This window comes from Mustela putorius, unplaced genomic scaffold (assembly GCF_011764305.1).
Source record: "Mustela putorius furo isolate JIRA1106 unplaced genomic scaffold, ASM1176430v1.1 tig00003909_pilon_pilon_pilon, whole genome shotgun sequence".
Lineage (NCBI taxonomy): Eukaryota > Metazoa > Chordata > Mammalia > Carnivora > Mustelidae > Mustela > Mustela putorius.
Genome location: NW_025422057.1, coordinates 32,498,124 through 32,524,625, shown reverse-complemented (window position 1 = coordinate 32,524,625; position 26,502 = coordinate 32,498,124). Strand labels below are relative to the sequence as shown.

The window sequence follows — 26,502 nt, the reverse complement described above, 5'->3', positions numbered from 1 at the left end:
ATTAGAAACAATTCTGTGTTTAATGCTAAGGAGTTGGAGAAATTCATCTTTTTTATAGGATGGCAGTCAAAGTTCTACTTTTTTATTTTTGGCCTTCTTTTGGATAAAATATTTTGTTGTCTTTTAATTTCATTTATTATTGGTGAATTGCCTATATTTTAAATATTTTATCAGTACTTTCTCTGTAATACATTTTGACCCTTCATGGACTACCTTCAAATGATATTGTACCATTTCACATATATAAGAACATTACAGAAATACACTTCCACTTTACATGTTATAAACCCTGTGTCTTAGTGTTCTTTAGAGAAGTGGAAATGCTATGTATTAAGGTTCTTCTTTTTATATATTCTATATGTAAGAGATTTATTATAAGGAAGTGGCTGTCATGAATTTGGACACTGAGAAGTCTGAAGATGTGTAATCAGCAAGCTGGAGACCCAAGAGACCTGCTGTTCCATATCCAGGTCAAGTCCCAAGCCTATGAACTAGGAATGCTGATAGTGTGATTTCCAGTCAAAGACAAAAGGCAGAAGACCCATGTCCCATCTCAGAGGCAGGCAAGCAGGCTTAGAAAGAGAGAGAGAGTGAGGGGAGAGTGAGAGAAAAAGTTGGATACACAAAACTAACCATTACATCCCACCATACAGTTTTTTTTCTTTAAACCTTTTTATTTTCTAAGGATTTGAGTAACTAGATTTCCATCTGCTATTTTTCCCTTCTACTGAATGGCCTTTTTTTTTTTTTTTAAGATTTTATTTATTTATTAGAGAGTGCACCCGGTGAAAGAGCATGGGCAGGGAGGAGGGGCAGAGGGAAAGAGAGAAGCAGACTTACTGCTGAGCAGGGAACCACAAGTGGGGCTCCATCCCAGGACCATGACCTGAGCTGAAGGAAGATGCTTAACCAACTGAGCCACCCAGGCACCCTACTAACTGTTCTTTTAACACTTTTTGTAGCGCTGGTCTGCTGTCTGAATTCTTTTACTCTCTAAGTGCTTTTAAGATTTTTCTTTATCTCTGATTTTCATGAATTTGATGATGTGCTTTGGTATGGTTTTCCTCATGTTCCTTTTGTTTGGGGTTCATTGAACTCTAATGTGCCTGCATTTATAATTTTATATCAACTTTGGAAAAATTGTTGCCTTTATTCAACTATTTTTTGTCTGCCACCTCTCCCCTTTCTTCTGAGTCAATTAAAGCATATGTTGCTGTTTCAAGAGGATTTTTTTTTCTTTTTATTTCATTTTGTCAAGATTTTTATTATATCTTAAAGCTCACTTATTTTTTTTTTCCTGCAGTTTATAATCTGCTGTCAGGCCCATTTTTTGTGTTTTTCAGTTTAAGAATTGCACTTTTCATCTATAGATGTTTGATTTGGATCTTGAGTTTTTATCATGTTCCTGCTGTCTTCTACCTTTTTGAATGTATTTACAACAGCATTTGTATTATCCTTGAATAAATAATCCTGTTATCTGTTATTTCTGCACTATCTCTATTAGTTTTTTCCTCAGTATAAATTGTATTTTTCTGCTTCTTTGCTTCCTTAGTAACTTTTATTGGACACTAGATTTTGTGAGTTTACATAGCATACATAGCTGGCCTTTTCGTATTTCTTTAAATATTGTTTGGCTTCAGTCTCATACAAAGTTCTTTGGAATTGGCTTGCCCCTTTTACTCTAAGCATTGTTAGAGTGATTCTAGAAGAGCTTTAGTTTAGAACTAGTATCCTTACTAATGAAGCTGTAGCCTAATAATTCCACCTGCTACCTGGTCTATTAGGAGGTCTTTCCACTCTGACTGGCCCAGTGCCATCTTTCAGAATGTTCTACCGAGATGCGCCTGAGTGACTCAGTGGGTTAAAGCCTCTGCCTTTGGCTCAGTCATGGTCTCAGGGTCCTGGGATCAAGCCCCAAATCGGGCTCTCTGCTCAGCGGGGAGCCTGCTTCCTCCTCTCTCCCTGCCTGCCTCTCTGACTACTGCAATCTCTGTCTATCTATCAAATAAATAAATAAAATCTTTAAAAAAAAAAAAAAGAAGAATGTTCTACCTATTCCTTTTTGGTATTTCTTTCCTTGGCTACCATAATTTAATCACCCACGTGCATAAATAATATTCAGCCAGAAATTTGAGATGACCCCTCCGTAGCTCCCCTCACTCTGTACTCTGAATCTGCAAAGTCTGGCTGTGGACGCCTCAACTCCAAACTCTTGTTTCCTCACCTCAGCAAGATTGATGGACTCTGGGTACCTCCAGCACTGAGACCTAGAAATGGCAGGCTGTGTGCTTAGGCATTTGTAGGGTTACATTGTTGGTTTCCTTTCTATTAAGGATCACTGTGCTGTCTATTGTCCAGTGTCTAGAAAATAATGGTTAGTATGTTCTGTTCATTTTTCTAATTAAGGCAAGAGGGTAAGCCTGGGTTCCTCTTACTCCATTATGGCCTAAAGAAGTTTTAACTGTCATTCCTCCCCGTTATAACATAGCTGAGGAACTAATTTGGGAAGAAGAGGTAAAATAGATGTTTTTAAAGTTTGTCACATATCTTTGCCCATCCTGGCCTGTTGAAAATAAATTCAAAACCCTGAGGGTCACCTGACAGTCTCAGCCATAAAGCATGAGACTCTCGATCTCAGGGTCATGAGTTCAAGCCCCATACTGGGTGTGGAGCCTACTTGAAAAAATGTTTTTTTAATTAAAAAACCTGACTTCCCAAACTGGACATTATTATGATATATTTGGATATGTGGTAATATTCAAATGTACTTCTTTTGCACAGTTGATATCTAAATCACCTGCTATATGAAGCCATTAATTTTATAAGCCAAAATATAGTATATGCAAGTGATTAACTGATAATCAAATTTGTAGGTAGAATGTTATCTTAACACTCTGAAAGTAGGGGCACCTGGGTGGCTCAGTGGGTTAAAACTCTGCCTTTGGCTCAGGTTATGATCTCAGGGTCCTGGGATCCAGCCCCGCATTGGGCTCTCTGCTCAGCAGGGAGCCTGCTTCCCCCTTTCTCTCTGCCTCCCTCTCTGCCTTCTTGTGATCTCTCTTTCTCTGTCAAATAAATAAATAAAATCTTTTTTTTTTTTTTAAAGATTTTATTTATTTATTTGACAGAGAGAAATTACAAGTACACTGAGAGGCAGGCAGAGAGAGAGAGAAGGAAGCAGGCTCCCTGCTGAGCAGAGAGCCCGATGCGGGACTCGATCCCAGGACCCTGAGATCATGACCTGAGCCGAAGGCAGCGGCTTAACCCACTGAGCCACCCAGGCGCCCAATAAATAAAATCTTTAAGAAAAAAAAAAAAAAACACTCTGAAAGTAGAAAGCAATTTATAAAAGTATACGTGCACTTATCATGAAACCCAAGAATTCTACTCCTAAGTATTTACCCAAGAGAAATGAACGCAGATACCCACACAAAGACTTGAAGTGGATATTTATAGTAGCTTTATTTGTAGTGGCCCTAAACTGGAAACAATCTAAATGTTCATCCACGTGGATAAATAGAACACTACTTACCAATTAAAAGAAATACTAATTAAGTACTAATTAAAAGAATTACTAGTATGCAGAATAACATGGCTGAATTTAAAAAGCATGCTCAGCAAAAGAAACTAGACAAAAAAGAATCTATATGAAATTCTTTTTTTTTTTTTCCCCCTATATGAGATTCTTTAAAAGGCAACTAACTAACTATGGGTACCAGGGTGACTCAGTCAGTTAGGTGTGGACTCCTGGTTTTGGCTCAGGTCATGATCTCAGGGTCCTGAGATCCAGCCCTGTGTCAGGCTTCACACTCATGGGGAGTCTGCTTGAGGATTTCTCTCCCTGTCCCTCTGCTCCCCGCCCCCGACCTCTCTCTCTCTCTCTCCCAAATAAATAAATCTTAAAAAAAATAAATAAATAAAAGGCAACCAACTAAAGTGTAGAGATAGAAATCAGAGATGTGATTGCCTAAAGTAGAAGTGGGTAAGTATTAAGTGCAAAGAGGTCATAATGACACTTTGTAGAATTATGGAATTGTCCTATATCTTGATTAATATGTTGGTTTCACAGGTATATACATTTGTTAAAACTTGTCAAACTGTATTCTTGAAATCTATTCATTCATTATATTGTATGAAAATTATACCTCAAAAAAATTGACTAAAAAACTAATAACTGGGTTTGACAGATAACCTAGAAGTGTTGGCTGAAATCTAACACATTTAAATAATATATAAACATGTATCTGTCAGACATATAAATAGTAACATTTATGTTAAATATTAGCAATCAGGATTCTGATTCTTTTCTGAAATTCAGAGTTCTTTTCAACCTTGTACTGTCTTAGGGTGTGAAATGAGAAGGTTAAGAAAGAAATTCTTTATATTTGACTATAAAAAAGAAGTTTAGACATTTAAAAGTTCATTTTTTAAAAATCGACTTAAAACATTTTTTCCCCCAGAAATCTACCTGCCAAATCTGTGGAGGAAGCTTTACGTCACCGACAAGAATATGATGAGATGGTGGCTGAGGCTAAAAAACGAGGTATAAAATTGAAGCCTAATTGGTATATTTAATTTATTGATGTCAATTAGGAAGCTAACCCGTTGGTTAATTTCAACAGGAGGGTAGATGATGAAACTGATTAAGTCCGTTTTTAAGATGATGCTAATTTCTTATTTTTCTAACTAAATCTGTTGTTAATCTGATGCCTGGGTGGCTCAATCGGCTAAGTGTCTGCCTTCGGCTCAGTTCATGATTCTAGGGTCCTGAGATCGAGTTTCTCATCAGTCTCCTTGCTCAGCAGGGATCCTGTTTCTCCCTTTGCCTGCTGTTTCCCCTGCTTGTACATGTGTGCTCTCACTCTCTGACAAATAAATAAAAACCTTTAAAAAAAAAGGTCATACTTTCTCTACAAGTTCTTTTACAAAACTAATAGTAGAAAGGCAGCAGACTGAGAATTCTTAAAATTGCAGTGGTAAACCTTAGACTACTATTATTTTGACTTATGAATGGAGAGGATATGAATTTATTTCATGAAGATCACCTTTACAGTTTTTAAGCTTTTAATATAATTTAATAATCTTTACACTTTAACTTTCTGTATGACTGAGAATGAGATTTGAAATTAGAATTTGCTTTTGTAACTTAATGGAGTCTCTCTAGAATCCCAGTTGTGTCATTTGGACAGGCACATAAATGTGTATTTTGGTATATAAATACACACATTTATTTATTCTGTCTCTCCCACCAAGAAGTATAATGCAAGGATAATTTAAGAGTATTTATTTACTAAGCACCGTTAGTTCAGCATACATTTTCAGAAAATATTATACAACTATGTATATTTTTAGGCACAAGTCTTTTAACAATGAATTTTTTTTCTTTGACTTTAGTGGAATACTATCATAGTATACATTTCTATTTTGTGGCACTATTTTAGAAATGAAGGTAATTTTTTTAATATTATAAGAAACTCATAAGGCCAATTATATCTTTCTAAAAGCCCTAATCATTTAAACTTTGGTTGGGTTTATTTTACTATCTAGAATTTGAAATATTCCTGCCATACCCAACAAATTTTAATTGACTCTGAATTTTGACTTTACTAGTTGATTAATGTTTATGATAGTTATTGATAAATACATAATCCTAACAACATGATATGGTAGAAATAACACTAAATTGGGAAATTAGAAGGTAATAACTTTACATCAAAGAACAATATATATGGCATGATTCTGGTTAGTAAAGAAACATGGGAGGTATAAAACAAGACGAATTCAGGGAGACAAACCATAAGACACTCTTAATCACAGGAAACAAACTGAGGGTTGCTGGAGGGGAGGAGGGTAGGAAAATGGGGTAACTGGGTAATGGGCATTAAGGAGGGCACTGGTTGAAATGAGCATTGGGTATTATATAAAACTGATGAATCACTGAACTCTGCCTCTGAAACTAATAATACACTATATGTTAATTAAATTGAATTTAAATTAAAAAGAAACCCCCCCAGGGGCGCCTGGGTGGCTCAGTGGGTTAACCCTCTGCCTTCGGCTCAGGTCATGATCCCAGGGTCCTGGGATCGAGCCCCGCATCGGGCTCTCTGCTCAACGGGAGGCCTGCTTCCTCCTCTCTCTCTCTCTGCCTGCCTCTCTGCCTGCTTGTGATCTCTCTCTCTGTCAAATAAATAAATAAAATCTTTAAAAAAAAAAAAAAAGAAACCCCCCAAAAAGAAGGTAATAGCTTTAATCTTCTTTGATACTACCTGGATATGCCTCTGTAGGTAAACCTAATGTTAGTTTCCTTAAGTCTGAAGTACATGGGTCAGGTTGACTAGATTAAGGCTAAAACCTTTTTTGGTTTTGATTATTATTATTAATACTTTTTTGTTTTAAAAGCAGTGGAACTCTCTACAAAGAAGCCTTATATAGGGGTTCCTGAGTTTGCTGAGCTTCTGACTCTTGATTTTGGCTTGTATCATGATCTCAGGAGCTACGGGATTTAACCTTGGGCTCTGTGCTCAGTGGGGAGTCTGCTTGAGGTTCTCTCCTTCTCCCTCTGCCTCTCCCCCAACTCCTGCTCATGCTCTCTCATAAAATAGATCTTTAAAAAAGAAAAAAAAAAGAAACCATCTATAGAATCTGAAAATATACAGCAAATGAAAGAAAGAGCTGCTGCTTACTTGGCCTCCTGCTTGCTGCTTAAAATGATTTCTGAGGAATTTGTGAAGCACAATTAGTAAACATTCTGGCTAGCTGACCTCTGAAGTCCCCACTGGGTCTAAAATTACATATGTTGTAAATAAACGTATGTAAAGCATTACATATAATATACTGTTATTAATGCATTAATAATTATGATCTATGGTATATAATAAATATATTAATATGACATGTTATATATCATAATATAAAACAGGGTTATAATTTCTCATATATATTCTGTATAATTATTTTATGTACGTATTCTCTTTTTGAGGCATTTCTTGTTTTAAAATTGTAACTTCAGATTTTCTGTTATGTATAATTATAGTGTATATTATGTAATAATATATATATGTAATTTATCTCTTCTCTTTTTGAGGCATCATTTGTTTCAGAATTGTGACTTCTGATTTTCAGAGGAGTGTTGTGTATGTGTGTATGTTACAGTTTTTAAATTTTCAGTCTAATTACTAAAGTGAGACATCATAGTAGAAAGGTTTAACTATAATAATGCCTTTGGCAAAATTATTTTTTAATGTTATTTAATGTCGATTTTTGGAAAGATTCATTTATTTATTTTTAGAGAGCATGAGCAGGAGGAGGGGCAGAAGGAGAGGGATTGAGAGCACATTTCAAGCAAACTCCCTGCTGAGCACAGAGCCGGCTATAGGGCTTGATCTCATGACCCTACGATAATGACTTGGGCAGAAGCCAAGAGTTGGATGCTTAACCAACTGAGCCACCCAGACACCCCTAATGTCATTTTTTTTTTTTAAGATTTTATTTATTTGTCAGAGAGAGAGAGGGAGCAAGAGCGAGCACAGGCAGACAGAATGGCAGGCAGAGACAGAGGGAGAAGCAGGCTCCCTGCCGAGCAAGGAGCCCAATGTGGGACTCGATCCCAGGACGCTGGGATCATGACCTGAGCCAAAGGCAGCTGCTTAACCAACTGAGCCACCCAGGCGTCCCCCTAATGTCATTTTTAATGCCTCTTTTTTAGACTTAGGTAGAGAGAGAAGAGCATATGATCTAGCTTTTTTGTATTGAAATAATTTTTGCTTGTTTAAAACAGAAATTAAAGACGCATATAAAAGGAAAAAAATAATGAAAGAACGATTTAAACAGGAAGAAAATATCGCAAGTGCAATGGTAATTTGGATCAATGAAATACTGCCCAATTGGGAAATAATGTAAGTAAGCAGACTTTTCCTGAATTCCAGTCTGTCTCCAAAGATCTCGTGTTTCTAATTCTTCATTTTTATTACTTCCAACATGTATCTCATGCTTTGGCTAAATGATACTGATAATCAGTGTCTGAAAAATTTAATAATTATTTCTTTGCCTTTAATTTTATAAATCTCTCAATCTCTAATACCTCCCTTACTGACCACCCTCTATGCCCATCAGAATTTACTTATCCTTTGAAGATATCCATTTGAAATGGGAGTTGATCCATGAAATGTTAATTTCCTCAATTACCATATTAATTCTGACATATCTTTTGTCACAAGATGCACTATTGATGTCATAGCAGGTTTTTGCAAAGAAAACATTAAATATATATATTCATTGTAAGATGCATTTATTAAATGTTATGTATTAAAATGATTTTTAATGTTTTCTTATAATTATAAATATGCTATAAATGATCTTTCCCTTCTGTAATGTCCCAATATAATTTGAGAATAATGTAGTTCTTGCTTTACTTTGCCTTTTATTTTCTGATAATATTTTTGTACATGGCTTATCTTCCTTCTAGACTGACTGGAAGGTAGAAGGGAGATGTAGTCTGCAGAGCCTAGTGTAGGGTATGCATAAGGAATTTGTTGAATATTGGTACAGTGTGACAGATAGCACATTAAGCTCTTTACATAAGTATCACATTTTATTCTTACAGCCTTTATTTTCATTTATCTTATAAAGAAGCTCAAGGCCGGAAAGGTTAAATAATTTGCCCAAGGTAATACAATTAATGAATAGTTAAACCAGATTTGAATTCAGGCCTCTCTGACTCCAAAACCTACACTTTTCAGTAGACTACACTGCCTCTCAAAGACTTCTTACCCTTAGTAAATACCTTGTGGTTTTCTTTTTGGTACTGAGTTGACAACAGATTTTTATGTTCCTTTTATCCTGTTTCTTATGTGATTGTCCACATGTTTCTGAATCTCTCATTGTACCCAGTAAGTGGCACTTGTAGAAGGCAGTTCCCTTTAAATTACTGTTGTTCTTCTTTAGAGTACTGTTTAGGTTTCTGTTGCCTACAGACATGGACCCCACAGAAAGAATGCATTGTATACTTAACCATGTTCTTCAAAAATCATTCAGTCAGTTGGCCACAGACTAGGTAAACCATCATGGAACTAGTGTTTTTGGTATAAAAAGTAACTCTCTCCTTTTTTTCTCCCCCTTTAATTCTAGGCGTAGTACGAGAAGAGTTCGAGAATTGTGGTGGCAGGGATTGCCCCCTAGTGTTCGTGGGAAAGTTTGGAGTCTAGCTGTAGGAAATGAACTAAATATCACTCCTGGTTTGTATTCTATGTTCAGTTACTCCCACCCATCCAAATAGACATCTGCAGTGCTACAAGGCAGATTATTAGATTGGCTGTTTAAAAAGACATTACCATATCTAATGTCATTTTAAGAACATGCCTCATTCCCACTCCCTGTAAAACCTTAATGAGTAAGTTTTTACATAAATAAGATTTATGGGTTTTCCTTTAGTTGATAACCATCACTAGTATAATTGACATCCAAATATCTTGACTGCAGGTAACTTCTGGGATTCTAGGTAGCAGTGGATGTATAAGTATATAAAAGGAAAAATGAAATAGTCTGATGGTGGAAAGGTATCCCCTCTGTTTAAAAAAAAACATAAATGCTGGTGGAAGGCTAGAAATTTCTTTTTTTACATCTCTACCCACCCCTTTCAGATTTTTATTTGAAAATTTCAAATTTAAAAAAAACAGAAAAATAAGTAAGAAAGACTCTCAAAGATCCATTTTATTTTCTTATGCTTTTTAAAATCTTAAATGATTAAAGTAAAATGTAAAGTAGTTTTGATGCAGTAAAAAAAGTTAGTTAAAATTAGGATGATATCAAATAGAGGAAAATGTAAAGTAGTAACTAATAAAAAATGTTAAATAGGTTTGAGTGATAATGACAGTGCTAGACAGTGGCACCACGGGAAGACTGAGGAACTCTGGTATAATTATGTGACTAGATTGTTGCTGTTTCTTAAAAAATGTTATTTACATACTAGTTTTTTAAAACTCAAGCAGTAGTAAGGAACAAATTATATGTTTTATCCCACTCTTCTACCCAGACTCCTGCTTTTGATCCTACTATAAATACAAGTTTAATGTATGTTCTTTCAGGTCTTTTTTTATACATGTTTAAAAAAAGTGTGCATCAAGTATGATTATGTTTAAGCCTTCTCTTTTTCTTTTCTTTCCCCCCACAAAAAAGAATGTATACCATAAGCTTATTTCATGGCTTATTTTTTTTACACTATAATCTGCCTTGAACATCCTCTTTGTCACTGCATACCAATATACATTATGCAATACTGTAGCTGCACTGTATTCCAGTTTGGCTGTACTATAATTTATTTAATCATTTTGTTGATGATTGTCAAATCAATGACATATGTTAAAAGAACATCAGGGTACTATTTTTTACCTCTCAAAAGTGATTAAAATAAATGAAAATTATCCACATAGGGTATGACTGATAATAATATAGAAATATTTAGCAAGGGCCTCAAAAAATAATCTTTCACCTATCTATTCTAGTTCTAAGAATAAGAAAATCGTCAGGATTGGGTACAAAAGCTTTTTTACAAGAATACCCATTGTAGCAAATAAAAATAAATAAAAAACTGGACAGAATTGTAACAAAAATCTAAATATTTATCTTTAGTCTTAGAAGTGATGCCAACTTTGGTATGATTATGATTTTTTATAAAAAGATTTACTTAAGAAAGAGAGATAGTGAGAGAGCATGAGCAGAGGGAGGAGCAGAGGCAGAGGGAGAGGAAGATAGGTAGACTCCCTGCTGAGTAGGGAGCCTGATGCTGGGTTCAGTCTCCAGATCCTGAGATTATGACCTGGACCAAACTCAGTAGTCAGACATTTAACTGACTGAGCTACCTAGGCACTCCTATCAATGATTTTTAACACTGATTTTCACAAATATCCCATAACAAACATGTTACCTTAAGCAGACTTTTTTTTTTAATTTTAAAAATATAATTTAAAGGAGGAATTAAGTGGGGTACCTGCCTGGCTCAGTCAATAGAACATGCAACTCTTGATCTTTGATCTTGAGGTTGTAAGTTCAAGCTCCATGTTGGGGGTAGGAGTTTACTTTATAAAAAAATGAAGGAAGGAAGGAAGAACTAAAGAGTTTCTAATTTAGGTTAGAAAAGATTCAAGTCTACCTAACCTAACCATTTCCTCCAGATAAAACAAAGTTTTGTTTTGCCCTCTGTGCTTGAAACTAATTAAAAGGAAATATTTTTACATTACAGTCAGAACTCTCAGATAAAACCCTTGACATTAAGGATTGTTGAACATACAGTAATTGTTTGAAATCTTAAGAATTGGTTTTATATACAGATGAGATGATAAAGTATTGATGGCTATTTGAAATTTGGTTTGTAGTTTTGTTGAGAACTTTGACTTTAGAATGTTAAGTGTCCTAATACCTTCTGCATTAAAATACTGGTTAAGTTAGTATTAACCTTTTATGATAATGCAATCATGAAGTTGTTTTTCAAGCTCAAAATTTATAAAGTTGGTAACATAACTAGGTCATTTACTTTTAAAGTAATTTTATATTTTCTCTACTAAACAGTTATGTATTCAGGAATGGACTAGGTGATCATTCTTTTTTATTAGTGGTAGGAAGGAAGATAAATTTCAATTGAAGTAAATCTACTTTTTTTTAATAAGATTTTATTTTTTTTTTTCGAGAGAGAGAGAGAATAGAGAGGAGGGGATAGGAGGGGGCAGAGACTCTCACAGACTCCGCACTGAGTATGGAACTCAATATACGGCATGATCTCACAGCCCTGAGTGAGATCATGACCTGAGCCAAATTCAAGAGTCTGACACTCAACTGACTGAGCCACCCAGGTACCCTGAAGTAAACTTACTTTTGATAACTTTGTTTCCTTTTAATGACTCTTAACAGTTTGACTTTTACTTACTGATTTTAATCATGAAATTTATAACCCTTAGAGAATAGCAGAACAAGACTTAGTAAAGTAAGAATAGAATAGTGGGATTAGAATAAGTAGAATAGAGGATAAGAATAAAGTTTTCTTTTAAGTCTTTTTTTTTTTTTAATTTATTTGAGAGAGAAAAAGAGAGAGAGAGAGCATGAGGGGGAAGGACAGAGGGAAAAGCAGAACCCCTGCTGAGCAGAGAGCCCGATGTGGGGCTCCACCCCAGAACTCCAGGATCCTGACCTGAGCCGAAGGCAGTCGCTCAACCAACTAAGCCACCCAGGCGTCCAGGAATAAGGTTCTAAAGTCAGTCATTAGTGGTTCAAATCTTGGTTTCACTATACATTAGATTTGTGACCTTGGGCAAATTACTTAACATCTAAGAGAATTAGTTTTCTTCATCTGTAAATGGAGTTAGAGTATTAGCTATCTGAAAGGATTGCTCTAACAATTATTTATGGTAATGAATATGAAATTACAGCAAAAGAAAATTTGCTTAGAGTATGTACAGTGTTATCATTGTCAGAAAATGAGAAAATGAAACTTATACTGATCTCAAAGAGTTCCCAATTCAAGTCCAAGATACATGTTTAAGTCTGCTTCATATTCTACTTTTGTAGATTCAGAATAACATAAATGAGGCATGTGGAGTCAAGTATGGAATTGAACTGAGATGCAAGTCTTCTTATTGTAGATAAGCACTGTAAATCTTCCCTGGAGAGATGTCCTTTGACGTTTAAAATTCATTATCATATTTTTATTAGTAGGCCAATTCCGTGGCTCCCACAGGTGAGGATTTATTTGGAGAGCCTTTCTTCTTCCAGGACAGCTTTAAAATTTGAGTAGAATAGTGAGACTGGATGTGGCTTGGAGTCCGTTTGAAATCAGAAATTGTGACCTTCAGTTTGGTACCTGATAACTGCAAAAAAATATTGCATATCTATATTACAAAACTATATCTACTTTTATCAAATTATTGATGGATTCAAATAATAGAAATTTTGACTTTTAAAAATGTTCTTTCTAAATGACTAGTAGTAATGAAAAATGAACAGAAGGGAGAAGAGATCAACATAGCAAGAGCTGCTTGAAGTATATCTGGTCAGCTTTTTTTATAAAGATCTGATTCTTGGCAATATAAGAATACTTATTATGGTACAGTCATACATTGGAATACTGTGCAGTTGTTTTAAAAAAAAAACTAAAGCAGAGTTATTCTCCTAATAATTTATTCTATTATTATTCTCCTAATAATAATTTATTCTCTTTAATATAATAAAGCAAGATGCAGGTTGGTGCTATAATATGCTGCTACACCTTTTTTTTTTTTTAAAAGAAAGATATATCTGTATATACTTGTACCTTCATATTTTCATCTTTAGATTTCTGGTAAGCATAGTTACATTAGAGGGAAGGAAATTTACTTTTTATTCTATACTGCTTTATACTATTTGAATGTTTAAAAAATCATATTGTACTGTCTTTAAACAAACTTTTTAAAAAAGATTAATGAAAACAAAAACGTTCTTGGCATTTTGGGCAATATATAAATGTTGATGTTTTGTAAGAAATGTTTTTTGCTATTCATCTGTCATTGAAATGTTCTGTTCTTGTGTAATTTAGAATATCAGTAATGGTTAGAAAGTAAAGACCATTAAAATCTGAGAATTGAGGAAAAAACATTGTTTCTTTTACTCTTGAAGTTGTATCAAGATCATGTGTATGGGTGCATAAAGTGGTAGTCTTACAGTGACTGGGCACTTAAAACGGAAAGATATGAGTAAAGATATTTGAATGCAGGCCCTCCGACCAAATCTGAAGGTTACGTAGCTTTAGAAAGCAGTATCCTAATGGAGAAACCAATTTCTCCATTTTTCATCCAGGACAACAAGCACTAGCATTTATTGAGGGTCTGTAAGTTGTCAGGAGCTTTATGAAAATTATCTTGTTTAATCATCAGTATTGCCATGAATAGGTATTATTTTTCTCCACTTTACAAATGAAGAAAACCAAATTCCAGAGTAACCATGTAACTTTCTTAAAGTCACAAATACTTAAAATCTGGTATTTGAATCTAGGTCTTACTCTGAAAAATCATTTTTCTCTTACTCCATGATGATATTTCTTTAGCAAAAGCATCTCTTCCTGCCTCATACATACATTCTCTATTGTAGCTATTTGGATGACCACTGTGCAATATTTTATTTGCTTTCTTTCCAGTTGTGGTAATAAATAGTTTTGGTAGAATCAAGTTCTTTGATTTGCCACATTTTTGATGCCTGCTATACAGAGGAAGACCTGAGCCGTAATAGGAATTTCCTCCATTTTTAAGAGTAAAAGTTAAATCAGAATTCATTTCCTCCCATATATCCAGTCTGTTAGCTAGAAAGTATATTCTCTAGATTCTTCATATCTCTGCATTTGGGCTTCTGCCCCCTTTACCCTCAGATGTTGCTCCCATCAGGGTCACCCATCACCTCCGTGCTACAAATTCCAATGGGCAGATTTCAGATTTTGTCTTGCTATATGGTATTGGATAGTTGATCACTTCCTTCTTTGTAGCTTACATCTAAGTGCTTCCAAGATTTTACATATATTATCTCATTTAATATTTAAAGCCCTAAGCTGTAAGTATTAGTACTAGTTCCACTTGTGAATGAAAAAACTAGGTTAGAAGAGTTAAGTTTCAAACAGCAACTCCCTGTCCTATGTATAGTTAGTGAAATGCTCCTTTCCTTTGGTTTCTAGGACAACTGGTTCTCTTTTATTTCTTCATGCATTTTTAAAAGATTTTATTTATTTATTTGACAGAGAGATAACCAATAGGTAGAGAGGCAGGCAGAGAGAGAGTGGGAAGTAGGCTCCCTGCTGAGCAGAGAGCCCAATGCCGGTGATCATGACCTGAACTGAAGGCAGAGACAACCCACTGAGTCACCCAGGTCCCCTTCTTTGTGCAGTTCTTATTCTTCTGATGTGCATCTTCCCGTGTCTACCCTTTAAATATTTGTCTTTCCTGGCAATCCATATTTGTCATTTCTTCTTGCCCTTAATAATCTCCCTGAACACGCTTATGAATGGTTTTAATCATCAACTGTATACTGATGGATCCCAAACTCTTTCTCCAGTATGCATGCACTGCCTTCAGATCTGTTTGTCCAAAATGGAACTTATCACCTTCCTCCATCCCCAAAATCACAAATTTGCTTCTTCTGTGTTCATTCTCTCAGTGACATTATTATGTACCCAGCTACTGTAGCCAGAAGCCTGGAAGTCCTAATGAGTCTGCCTTTTCCCCCTCTCTTTCAGCAAGTTTTGCTTTTTCTGCTTTCTGAATATCTCTTGTGTTCATTTCTTCTCTCCAACTGCACTATCACTGCTCAAGTTTAAGCCTTATCATCTTTTGCTTGGGCTATTACCACAAAACTCTAACTTCACTTCAGCAAAACGTCAGCTTCAACCTACCCACTACACTACTGCTAGCTTAACGGACACAGATCAGAGTGTGCTATAGACTCTTGTAGTTGTAAACTCTAATCCCCTTAGCATGCCATTCAGGTCCTGTGACCAACTAATGCTTGCCTCTGTCATCCAACCTTATCATCTGCTCTTATTCCCTCACCCCTTATAATCTAAGCGTCCTGAAATCACTTGTAATTCATGCAAATAAGTCATGATCTCTTTTCTCTTTGTGACTTTGCCCATGACAAGAATTCTTAGAATGCCTTCTTCCACCTTGTTCTTTTCTAAGACCCATATTTATTCTTTATGGGACAGCTCAGTCATCACTTCCTCCAAGTAGCCTTCCTTTATCCCCTACCTGGATTAGAAAACTCTCCAAGTGATCCCATGGTTCCATGTATATATTTCTCATGGCACTTAACTCTCAAAGCTGCCTTATTCCATGTGTGGCCCCAGGTTTACAAATGAACCTTTTCCAGGAAAAAAAGGGTAAAAGTTAAAATATATGAATGTATTTTTCCTACTATTAATTTTTATTCTGTTTTCCCTAGAACTTTATGAAATCTTCCTCTCAAGAGCAAAAGAACGGTGGAAAAGCTTCAGTGAAACAAATTCAGAGAATGATGCAGAAGGTGTGATTTTTTTTTTTTTTAGTACAAATTTCTGGATGAAAACATGGTGATTTTTCCATGTGTCAGGAACTGTAGCAATTGCTTTACAAAATTATTTCCTTTAATGTTAGTAGCCCTTTAAGTAGGTGGTATTCGGGGCGTCTGGGTGGCTCAGTGGGTTAAGCCGCTGCCTTCGGCTCAGGTCATGATCTCAGGGTCCTGGGATCGAGTCCCGCATCGGGCTCTCTGCTCAGCAGGGAGCCTGCTTCCTCCCCTCTCTCTCTCTCTGCCTGCCTCTCTGCCTACTTGTGATCTCTCTCTGTCAAATAAATAAATAAAATCTTTAAAAAAAAAAAATAAGTAGGTGGTATTACCCTGAATGATAAAAGAGGAGACTGAGGCTCAAAGTAATTAACTTGTAAGCAATGAAGCTGTGATGTAAACCCATGTTTTTGGACCTCGGAACCCAGGATTTATTCACAACAGTAAGACTAATAACTTAAAAACTGAAGTATTTTTAAGCCTACTTTTAACTTAAAGAAAGATGGTCTTCACTCCTCACTTATGACCTATATCCTCAATCACTGCTTTCACTCACTCCCCAAAACATTATTTATAATTCTTATCATGCCTTAGCCTTTGTTCATTGAATTACTTAAAGAACTCATCTTTCCCTCCACTCAGTTTTCTCCCTAATAATTTTGAAGAAGATAGGATACTTTTTTCCTGTTATCATTATTTATTAAATATAGGTAAATATATTCAGTCACCTCTTGTCCTTGAATAATGGAGAGCTATTTGTCTGCCAGTCACTTTTCTTTCTGTATTTGCTCTACTTCATAGATAGCAAACATTCTTCTCTTGCCAGTAAGTAAAACTCTAAAAATGAACATGATTTAGAGAAGTGAGACGTGGTATGTGTTGCAGAGTGGTTTTCTATGAGTATGTATACAACTTTATTAAATTCCTTGAATACTCTCCTATTTTTAGAGGATTGAATAGTGGGTTAGGGAAAAGTGACCAAATAAGGTTAGAGAGAAGATTTGATTTTGAGAAGGTTCATGTAAGTGTCATCCTGAGACCTATTAGCTCTGTCAGCTATTTTTGGGAAACTAAAAGTGTAAGGAGGGTGAAGATGTAAGAAGCTGTAGACTGGAAAGGCCTTAGCTGTTTCATAATTCTTTTTGAATTCATTTTATGAAGTTTTGAAAGTATAAGAATTAAAATAATTATTTACTTTTGGGACATTTTGGTCATGATTAAGTGGTAAAAGTTGTACTTTAGTGGAAATTAATTTGGTGTAATGAAGAATTGTTCCAATTAGAAACAGTATTCTATCTGATTTACTGATTTCTTATTACTGTGTGTTTATAATTTGCAATTGTCATTTAACTTTCCTGGCCATTGTTTTGTCAACTATTACTTCTGCCTCAATTCTCTTTTTTTAGACATGTATGTTAGACCATTTATCAGCATCCGTCAAGTCGTTCACTTAAAAAACATATTTTTTCCTTTTTGTGCATCAGTTTAGATGATTTTTATTGACCTGTAATCAATTTCACCAATCTTTTTTTCCAATATCCATTCTATTAGATCTGTCCAATGAGTCTTTAATTTCAGATATTCTGTTTTGTAATTTAGAATGTCAACCTGGTATTTTTTGTAGATTCTCTTTCTCTGTGGAAATTCACCTTTCCATTCTATACATTTTTTCTATTTTCTTTAACATTTAACAGTTAATATTCTTTTTTTTTAGATTTTATTTATTTATTTGACAGAGAGAGATCACAAGCAGGCAGAGAGGCAGGCAGAGAGAGAGGAGGAAGCAGGCTCCCTGCTGAGCAGAGAGCCCGATGCGGGGCTTGATCCCAGGACCCTGGGATCATGATCCGAGCTGAAGGCAGAGGCTTTAACCCACTGAGCCATCCAGGTGCCCCAACAGTTAATATTCTTGTTTAATTCTAATACTGGGTCATCTTCAGGCCTGCTTCTGTGGGTTTGTTTTCCTCTTGATTTTAAGTCACATTTTCCTGCTTCTTTGCATGTCCTAAAATGTTTTATTATACGTCAGTCATTCTAGAAGAAGAGTAGATAAGCTGAAGTTGATGTTTGCCCTACAGAGGAAGCATGCTGTTTTCTGTCAGGCAGTTGGATTATTCCCTCAGTTCAATCAGTAACTGAGCTAGGTTAGGCTAAGGTATCACCTTTATGTAAACTTAGTTCGTCGTGGGTTTCACACATCTTGGTAGGAAAAACTGTCGTATTTTTTGTAGTATTTTTGTCATATAGGCTTCTCCCTCTCCTGAGATGCTCTCCCAAAGGCTTTGTAATTTGGGGTGATTTCCTTATGCCTTTCCAGTCCCGCCTTCTGCACTTCACTAACACTACACAGAAGTCCTGTAGGGGTAAACCAGCTATACATTCAGACTCCTCCAGATTCTATCACATCGGTCTTATTTGGTCATGGAAATCTCTTCTGGTTTCTGTTTTCTCAAGCAAGGGTACCTTTGTCTATGGCAGACTCAGTCCCAAAGTAATGGCCCAGATTTGGCACATGCCTCCACGAAGAAAAATGGCTACCTAGGAAAGACTCTTCTCTTTCTGGGATTTAAATCATCAGGACCTCTCTCTCTATGTCCACAGCATTCTTAAAAACCTTGTGCTATTTGAAACTTACTTATTTTTCCCAGTTGTTATTGTGGGAGTGATAATCTGCTCTTACCTTATATAAAAACTGGAAGTAGAAACCTTTCATATACTTTTCTGATAAATACATAAATACTTTCTTCATGTAAGAAGCTCTTAAGTTCCAGCAAAAGCTGTGTGGTGTTTCTTTGAATTTCTGGAGTATTCGTCTTTTAACTTTCCTTAAGTAACATGTGATCATTCTGTGTGTACAAGATTAAACTGGGTATAGACAAGTAATCATTTTAATTTTATCTACCTGACAAATGCAGGTGTTTCTGTTGCTGATCGGGAGGCCAGTCTGGAATTAATTAAGTTGGACATATCCCGCACATTTCCATCCCTTTACATCTTTCAGAAGGTGAGGGTTTCTAACCAGTTGTAACTACTTCAAAATTTTTTTTGATCCAAGGCAACGAATTCTCAAATGCATAGTTATTATTTTTTAAAAGGCAAAATTATAAAAATTAGAGACCTTTATATGAAACTGTGGAACTATTAGGAAAATTCTGAAGGAATTTCTGTTATTTTGACCCATTGACTGAATGCATTGTAGTTAGCATAGCCCATAATACTTTTATTCATTATGGTGAATTTATTTGTTTTATTTTTTATTCTGAAAGCTATTTGAATTTTAACATTTTTGCTTATTCAGTTGTTAAAATATAAAGAACATTTTCCCAAATCTTAGTTTTCTAGGATTACTGTTGAAATAGGAAAAAATGGTTCATAAAAATGATTTTGTGCATAGGCAGTCATGAGTTGCTTATACCTTAGGAGAAATGATTATTACATTTTGTGTGTACTTTTCTTTCTCACATGGAATTTCTCTAGATTGATACAATGAAATAAAATTTTTACCATTAAGATTAAAATTATTAAACTTAATTTGGTGTAGCTTGATGGTTTCCTTTTGCTAAAATTATATGAAGTGAAATAGTCTGTTTTCATCATAATCTTATTGTACCAAATCTAGAAATCTTTAAAATAGTACAAAGACTATATAACTTGTATCCATCAAGTGAGTTCATTTGACTTTTCTTTGGTTCAGGATTAAATATTTTTATTAATTCTTTAGAGAAAACATTACAGAGCATATTTAGAGTATTTCTGACAGTGACACAATATACTAACTAAAACAACTCATTTAGGAAATGCTGGAGTTTATTTAAAAATTACTTATTTGGGAATTAACATATAGACAGTTATTGTGTATTTGACATTTCATTTTTCTCTCCTAAGGGTGGCCCATATCATGATGTCTTACATAGTATCTTAGGGGCATATACGTGTTACAGACCTGATGTTGGTTATGTAAGTATTTGTTTCAATCTTGTTTTTGAATATAAACATTTTATCTATCTTATCAAAGTTATGTTGTCCTAGCTCCCAAATATCTGTATCTCTCTAATTTTTCTTGGGGCTGCCAACTAAACAGAGAGGAATCTTCCCAGGCACTTGTGAGACTGCCTGCCAGATTTCTGGGAGAGCTACTGAGGGTTTTATTATTCAATTTGTAAGCCTTTATTAATTGCCCCTGATGTTGGTGTAGTGTCTATTCCCTCCTCCCTGTGTCTGTGCCTCTGGAGATAAACCTCTTAGATTATGTTGGGTTGAGGGAAAGATAGGCACCTGTCCTTATAGAATAGAGGAAGGGATTTGCTCCTTGTATAAATTTTCAGCCAATCCTAGGTTTAGCCTTACCCCTCCAATTTCAGAGTGGCCTGTAACTTCAGTTTCTGAGCCTTGCAGATTTGTGGCAGGATTGGTTTGCTGCTTATTGGCTTCCTTTTCTGCAGATATCTTAGTTTCAACATTCTCCGTTTATTTACAACTTCTGGAATGCTAGTGACATTTTTATTTACTGTTTATATTATTTTCCATTCTCTTTGTCTTCCTAGGCTCATATTGATTTTTTTTCTTTAATGTCATTATAGTTGGATTTGGGAGGGAACACAGAATAATGTGAGGGCTCAGTTGGTTAGGCAATTGCCTTTGGCTCAGGTCATGATCCTGAAGTTCCGGGATCCAGTCCCATGTTGGGCTCCCTGCTCAGTGGGTCAGTCTTCTGACCTCTCTCCTCTCATTCTCTCTCTCAAATAAATAAATAAAACCTAAAAAAAAAAAAAAGTGTTCAGTTTGCCATGTTTAACTGGAAGTCATGAAACCTCATCTTACCTTTGTCTTTTTTTTTTTTTAAGATTTTATTTATTTATTAGAGAGAGAGCACACAAGTAGAGGAGGAGGAACAGAGGGAGAAGCTCCCACTGAGCAGGGAGCCCCTAGTGGGACTCAATCCCAGGACCCTGGGATCATGACCTGAGCCAAAGGCAGACACTTAACTGACTGAGCCACCCAGTCATCCCCAAAATAAAATCTTTTTTTTTTTTTTAAAGATTTTATTTATTTATTTGTCAGAGAGAAAGCGAGCAAGATCGAGCACAGGCAGACAGAGTGGAAGGCAGAGTCAGAGGGAGAAGCAGGCTCCCTGCGGAGCAAGGAGCCTGATGTGGGACTCGATCCCAGGACGCTGGGATCATGACCTGAGCCGAAGGCAGCTGCTTAACCAACTGAGCCACCCAGGCGTCCCCCCAAAATAAAATCTTTAAAAAATGTGAACATTACATAATGTTTTGACTATTCTGTGACATAATACATGAGCAAGGGATTTTAGATCTTTCATTGAAATTTCACTTTCTCCGTAAGGACTACTTGGACCATCTTCTTTAATATAAAACCTACCATATTCCCAAACTTGGCACTTACCCCCTTTACTATGCCATATTTGTCCTATAGCACTTATCACTTATTCTGCCTGCCACAGGCTCTATCCTCATGGAATTTATACTCTAGAAAATCAAATAGGGAATTACTGTAGATTTTGTAAAGAGTACACAGAAAAAGCCAGAGAAGTAGGAGGAGAACAAAGAAATACTGGATCACAGAAGCAAAGGGAATTCTAAGAGTGTAGAAAAGTGCCCATTGGGTTTTACAAGTTATTGGTTATCCTGGCAAAAGGAGTTTCAAAATCAGCTAGTAATGGATTGGGAATCCAAACTGAAGTCTGCAAGAAATAAAAACTTCAAGGGGAGCTGAGAAGGTAGAAATAGTGATTGCAGGCAAACCTTGAAAACATTTGGCTGGGAAAAAGAGACACAGGCGGTTTCATTGTAAATACTGTTAAGTGTTGTTTTTGTGTAAGTCTCTTCTGCAAATCTGTACCAGAAGTGCCTGATGAAGTTTTTTTAGTTAAACAATGACCAGCAATTCATATCAGTTATCTGCTCAAAAATGTCCAACAGTTGTCCATAACTCACAAGCAAGCATCTGTGTAGCTGAGCTTTTTCCTCAAGGCTTTTCACTGTTGGAATTGCATCCTACTTAAGTTCTCCCAATATCAAGATTGTGCTCCAGCTGGGCTGGTCCTGTGTGTCTTTGGTCACATTTTTTTTTTTTAATTTATTGGGATTTTTTTTTTTTTTTCTTATTTGTTCATCCTGCTTTTCCAGGAACCCAGCCTACTTCCACCCTCCCACCACCTCTTCTGTCTTAGAACTTCAGTAGCACTTTTCATACATTTCTTTTATTCTTAGTTCCTCACGTTATACCTCAGACAGATGTGCTGTGACATGAAGACAATCACCATATTTTCAATGTCCTCTACTTTGAAAGACTTCAGAGTGAGAGAAAATGAAAGCAAGATTAGTACGTGGAGATAGGCTTTTGTAGCAAGTAAAAGCTGATACTTTCTCCTTTTTTTCTAAAATTTTCCCTAATCTTTTTAAACCGTAACACATGAACAAAAAAATTTAAGATTAGGGAGATTTCATAATTATTGACAAGTTCTCTGTATTTACTTTCATTGACAAAAAAGAAAACTTGGTTAATTCTACTTTAATATCACTTCTTAACTTTTAAGGAATACAGTAAGATAAACTGTATTGAATTATTATTGTAAGCACATTTTGATGAATTTCTTTTCTTTGAAGGTCCAAGGGATGTCCTTCATAGCAGCAGTTCTCATTCTCAATTTGGAAGAGGCAGATGCCTTCATTGCATTTGCAAACCTCCTCAATAAGCCATGCCAGCTGGCCTTTTTTCGTGTGGATCACAACATGGTATGAACATTTGGAAGGAATCATGTTTTCCTTTGACTGTCAGTTTCTATAGTCTGAGTGCTCTTTTAGAGTGAAAAAAGTAATTAGAAGACCAAAAAAAATCTGATCTAAAATAAGTTTTTCATTGAATTATAATTTTACAAATGCTTGATAAAAAGAATAGGAAAGAAGTGCTAAGCAAGATTTTCTTTTAATTTTTTAAGGGTTTAATTTCTCTATTTCTAAAGTATACTGTTCAGTAACTTTATTGATATTTCTATCTTTAGATGTTGAAATATTTTGCAACGTTTGAAGTATTTTTTGAAGAAAATCTCTCCAAACTATTTCTTCATTTCAAATCTTACAGTCTTACACCAGACATATACTTGATCGACTGGTAAGTCATAAAATCAATAAAATAGTATAACTTTTTGAGTATTTTAGGAATAAGAGTAAATCTCATGCACAGGATTATACAGATAAAAATTCCTTCCCTTAACAAATAGAGAAACTCAGACATTTTTGTGGGGAGGCATTTGATTAAGAACATGGACTCTGGACTAAAATCAGAATCCCTCAATTTGTGTTTTAGTTTTTTATCTATAAAATGGGAATAATATCTTTATCTTGGGTTGTAGTGAGTGTTTTACATAGATTATCTCCTTCAATGCGTGCATGCTACGCTCAGGAGAAAGCTATTTCTTTATCATTCTTAACACACAAGAGCTTATGATAGTTATGATATGTTTTTTTGGTTGGTTTTGGTTTTTTTTACTGAGGACTTTGGTTTTTTTCAAGGCTTTATCCTGCTTTTTGACAGAGGAGTGATGCTTTATTTAGGTGCTAGTGCCTTTTTCTCAACATTGCACTTACAGTTCTTCCTTGCCAAGGACTCTTGTGAGCCATCACCAGTTGATTGTAGAATGGTGGGATGGTGAAGTTTCCAAAAGGATGGAGCAATTATCTTAAGATAGCTTGTTACGATTACATGTGAGGCATTCAAACCTTAAACCCCAGTCATCAAATTCAGTGGATTTCCTGTAAATGAGACTAAGTTTCACTATAGAAAAATAATTAATGGCCTTGTTCAAGTATGCTATATTCCCAGTTGTTTAGGTTTTCTTTTATTTAAGTTTTTTTAAAAACTTAGTTATTTTTCAGTGTTTTTTTTTTTCTTTTTGGTGCAAGAGAGGTTTTTCTTTTTTATTTTTAAAGATTTATTTTGTTTATTTATTTATTTGACAGAGAGAGAGAGATCACAAGCAGGCAGGTAGAGAGAGGGAGGGAAGCAGGCTTCCTGCGGAGTAGAGAGCCCAATGCGGGGCTCGATCCCAGGACCCTGAGATCATGACCTGAGCCCAAGGCAGAGGCTTAACCCTCTGAGCTACCCAGGAGCCCCTGTTCATTCTTTAAAGATTTTATTTATTTATTTGAGAGAGAGAGTTAGAGAGCATGAGATGGAAGAGGGTCAGAGGGAGAAACACACTCCTTGCTGAGCAGGCAGCCCGATGTGGGACTCGATCCCAGGACTCCAGGATCATGATCTGAGCCGAAGGCAGTTGCTTAACCAGGTGAGCCACCCAGATGCCCAAAAAAGGTGGTTTTATTAAAGGATGGGAACAGAACCCGAGGCAGAAAGAGGTGCTGCCTCATTGTGTTCTTTTCCATTTCTACTGGGAACATTGGAGTTCCTCTGGGAAGGCCCCAAGATAATGGGGAGAAGAGAAGTTTTATGTTACAAGACCCAGAGGACCAAGGCCAAATACTAAATCTGTAGAGAAGGGGCAAAAATACTCAATTGCCCATCTTGAAGAGTGTGAACGAACATAAGGCAAACCAGTATCACATTTGGTAATAGGGAGCAGAATGTAATTAGTAGTGAGAACTGTGTACTACTTAGGCACTGCTGGTACCTTCTTTCATTTTGAGCAATGAATTACTATCCTCTGTACTACCAGGGGTGTGCTTTTATTATGCAATTAAATATTTGTTATTTAAGAAATAGACATGGATTTTTGTTTCACTGCCTCTGAACTTACTACCTAAGTAAGTAGTAAAACTTAGTTCCTTCTTCAAGTTTCATCAGCACTACCTCAGATAAGCACAGTCTTTGTAAAAAAAAAAAAAAAAAAAAAAATGTGTACTTTGGGAGCTCTTGGCTCCCAAAGGTTGGGTATGCAACTCTTGATCTCAGGGTTATAAGTTTGAACCCCACACTGAGTGTAGACATTAGTTTTTTAAAAAGAGAAAAAAAAAGTGTGCTTTGCCAAGGCAGCTTCAAGAGAAGTTCTCTAGCACCTACTGTCCCCATTTCCCCAACCAGAGCACAGCCCTAAAACTCCACTGGATAAAGAATTGCATGAACGGAGCGCCTGGGTAGCTCAGTCTGTTAAGCGGCTACCTTAGCCTTGGGTCATGATCCCAAGGTCCTGTGATCGAGCCCCGAATTGGGCTCCCTCGGCGTAGAGCCTGCTTCTCCTTTCCCTCTCCCCCTGCTTGTGTTGGCTCTCTCACTGTCTCTCTCTGTCAAATAAGTAAAATCTTAAAAAAAAAAATTACACAATCAGACATTGTCAGAAAGGATGGGAAAAACCATTTTAGTGATTCTGTTGGAGCTATACATGCTACAAAAGAAGTAGTATTTTAAAGTTTGGTAAAGGGAAGAAAGAACCAGTAGATGTTTGTGGGAGGAGAAAAGAGAGAAGTTGTATTTAGGTTACTAAAAGATGATACTTGGATTCCTCATACAATAATAAGTAACTTTTATTGAGCCTTTTTTATGTGGCAGGCACTATTCTGAATACTTTACATTTATTCCTTTAATTTTCAAAACAATCCTGAGAGGTAGGTAATATTACTCTTTATTTACTAATGAGTAAATGGAGGCACAGCAAGGATGGATATCTTGCTCAAGTTAACGCCACTAATGTCAAACTTAAACATTCTGGTTTCAGAGCCCATCCCCTTAATCACTAGGTGTTTTTGCCACTCTTAATTTCTGCTAGGCCATGTCTCTGTGGAAGGTGGTAAGTTACTTTTACTTACTTTCCCACTATTCAAATTCTTTGAAGGAAGGAGTAGTATCTTATTTATCTTTTTATCCCTAATTAAGCACTGTTCTTTTTATATAGAGATGATTAATGAGTGAATGAATAAATGAATGAAGAACTTCATGACTATTTTCTCCCTAATTTTAGGATCTTCACACTCTATAGCAAATCACTACCACTTGATCTGGCTTGTCGAGTCTGGGATGTATTTTGCAGAGATGGGGAGGAATTTTTATTTAGGACTGGATTAGGAATCCTCCGATTATATGAAGATATTCTCCTACAAATGGACTTTATTCATATAGCACAGTTTCTCACTAAATTGCCAGAAGATATCACATCAGAAAAGCTGTTCAGCTGTATTGCAGCCATTCAGATGCAAAATAGCACCAAAAAATGGACTCAGGTAGAGTGACCTTTTCCTACTTCTTCTAATGGATGTGTTAAAACGACCAGTTGACTTATAAAAAACTTATTTCTCAGGGGCACCTGGGTGGCTCAGTGGGTTAATAAACCTTTGCCTTCAGGTGGGGATCATGATCTCAGGGTCCTGGGATCGAGCCCCACATCGGGCTCTCTGCTCAGCGGGGAGCCTGCTTCCCCCTCTATCTCTGCCTGCTGCTCTTGCCTACGTGTGACTTCTCTCTCTCTCTGTCAAATAAAAA

The 26,502-nt window shown here is 35.9% G+C and overlaps 1 protein-coding gene across 5 annotated transcripts in view; it reads left to right on the top strand.

Annotated features, from left to right (window-relative positions):
* The window catches only part of TBC1D12 (TBC1 domain family member 12), a 107,141-nt gene that overhangs the window by 77,905 nt on the left and 2,734 nt on the right, over window positions 1–26,502 (top strand). For 3 of the 5 annotated variants that reach the window (XM_045068965.1, XM_045068968.1, XM_045068969.1), the window contains 9 exons: window positions 4,461–4,543; window positions 7,778–7,895; window positions 9,127–9,233; window positions 15,946–16,026; window positions 18,963–19,051; window positions 19,933–20,004; window positions 22,680–22,808; window positions 23,075–23,184; window positions 25,985–26,243. In XM_045068965.1, coding sequence (XP_044924900.1) covers window positions 4,461–4,543; window positions 7,778–7,895; window positions 9,127–9,233; window positions 15,946–16,026; window positions 18,963–19,051; window positions 19,933–20,004; window positions 22,680–22,808; window positions 23,075–23,184; window positions 25,985–26,243 — 1,048 coding nt within the window. The remainder of the gene's footprint in view (window positions 1–4,460; window positions 4,544–7,777; window positions 7,896–9,126; window positions 9,234–15,945; window positions 16,027–18,962; window positions 19,052–19,932; window positions 20,005–22,679; window positions 22,809–23,074; window positions 23,185–25,984; window positions 26,244–26,502) is intronic. The other 2 variants (XM_045068966.1, XM_045068967.1) reach the window with 2 other exon arrangements.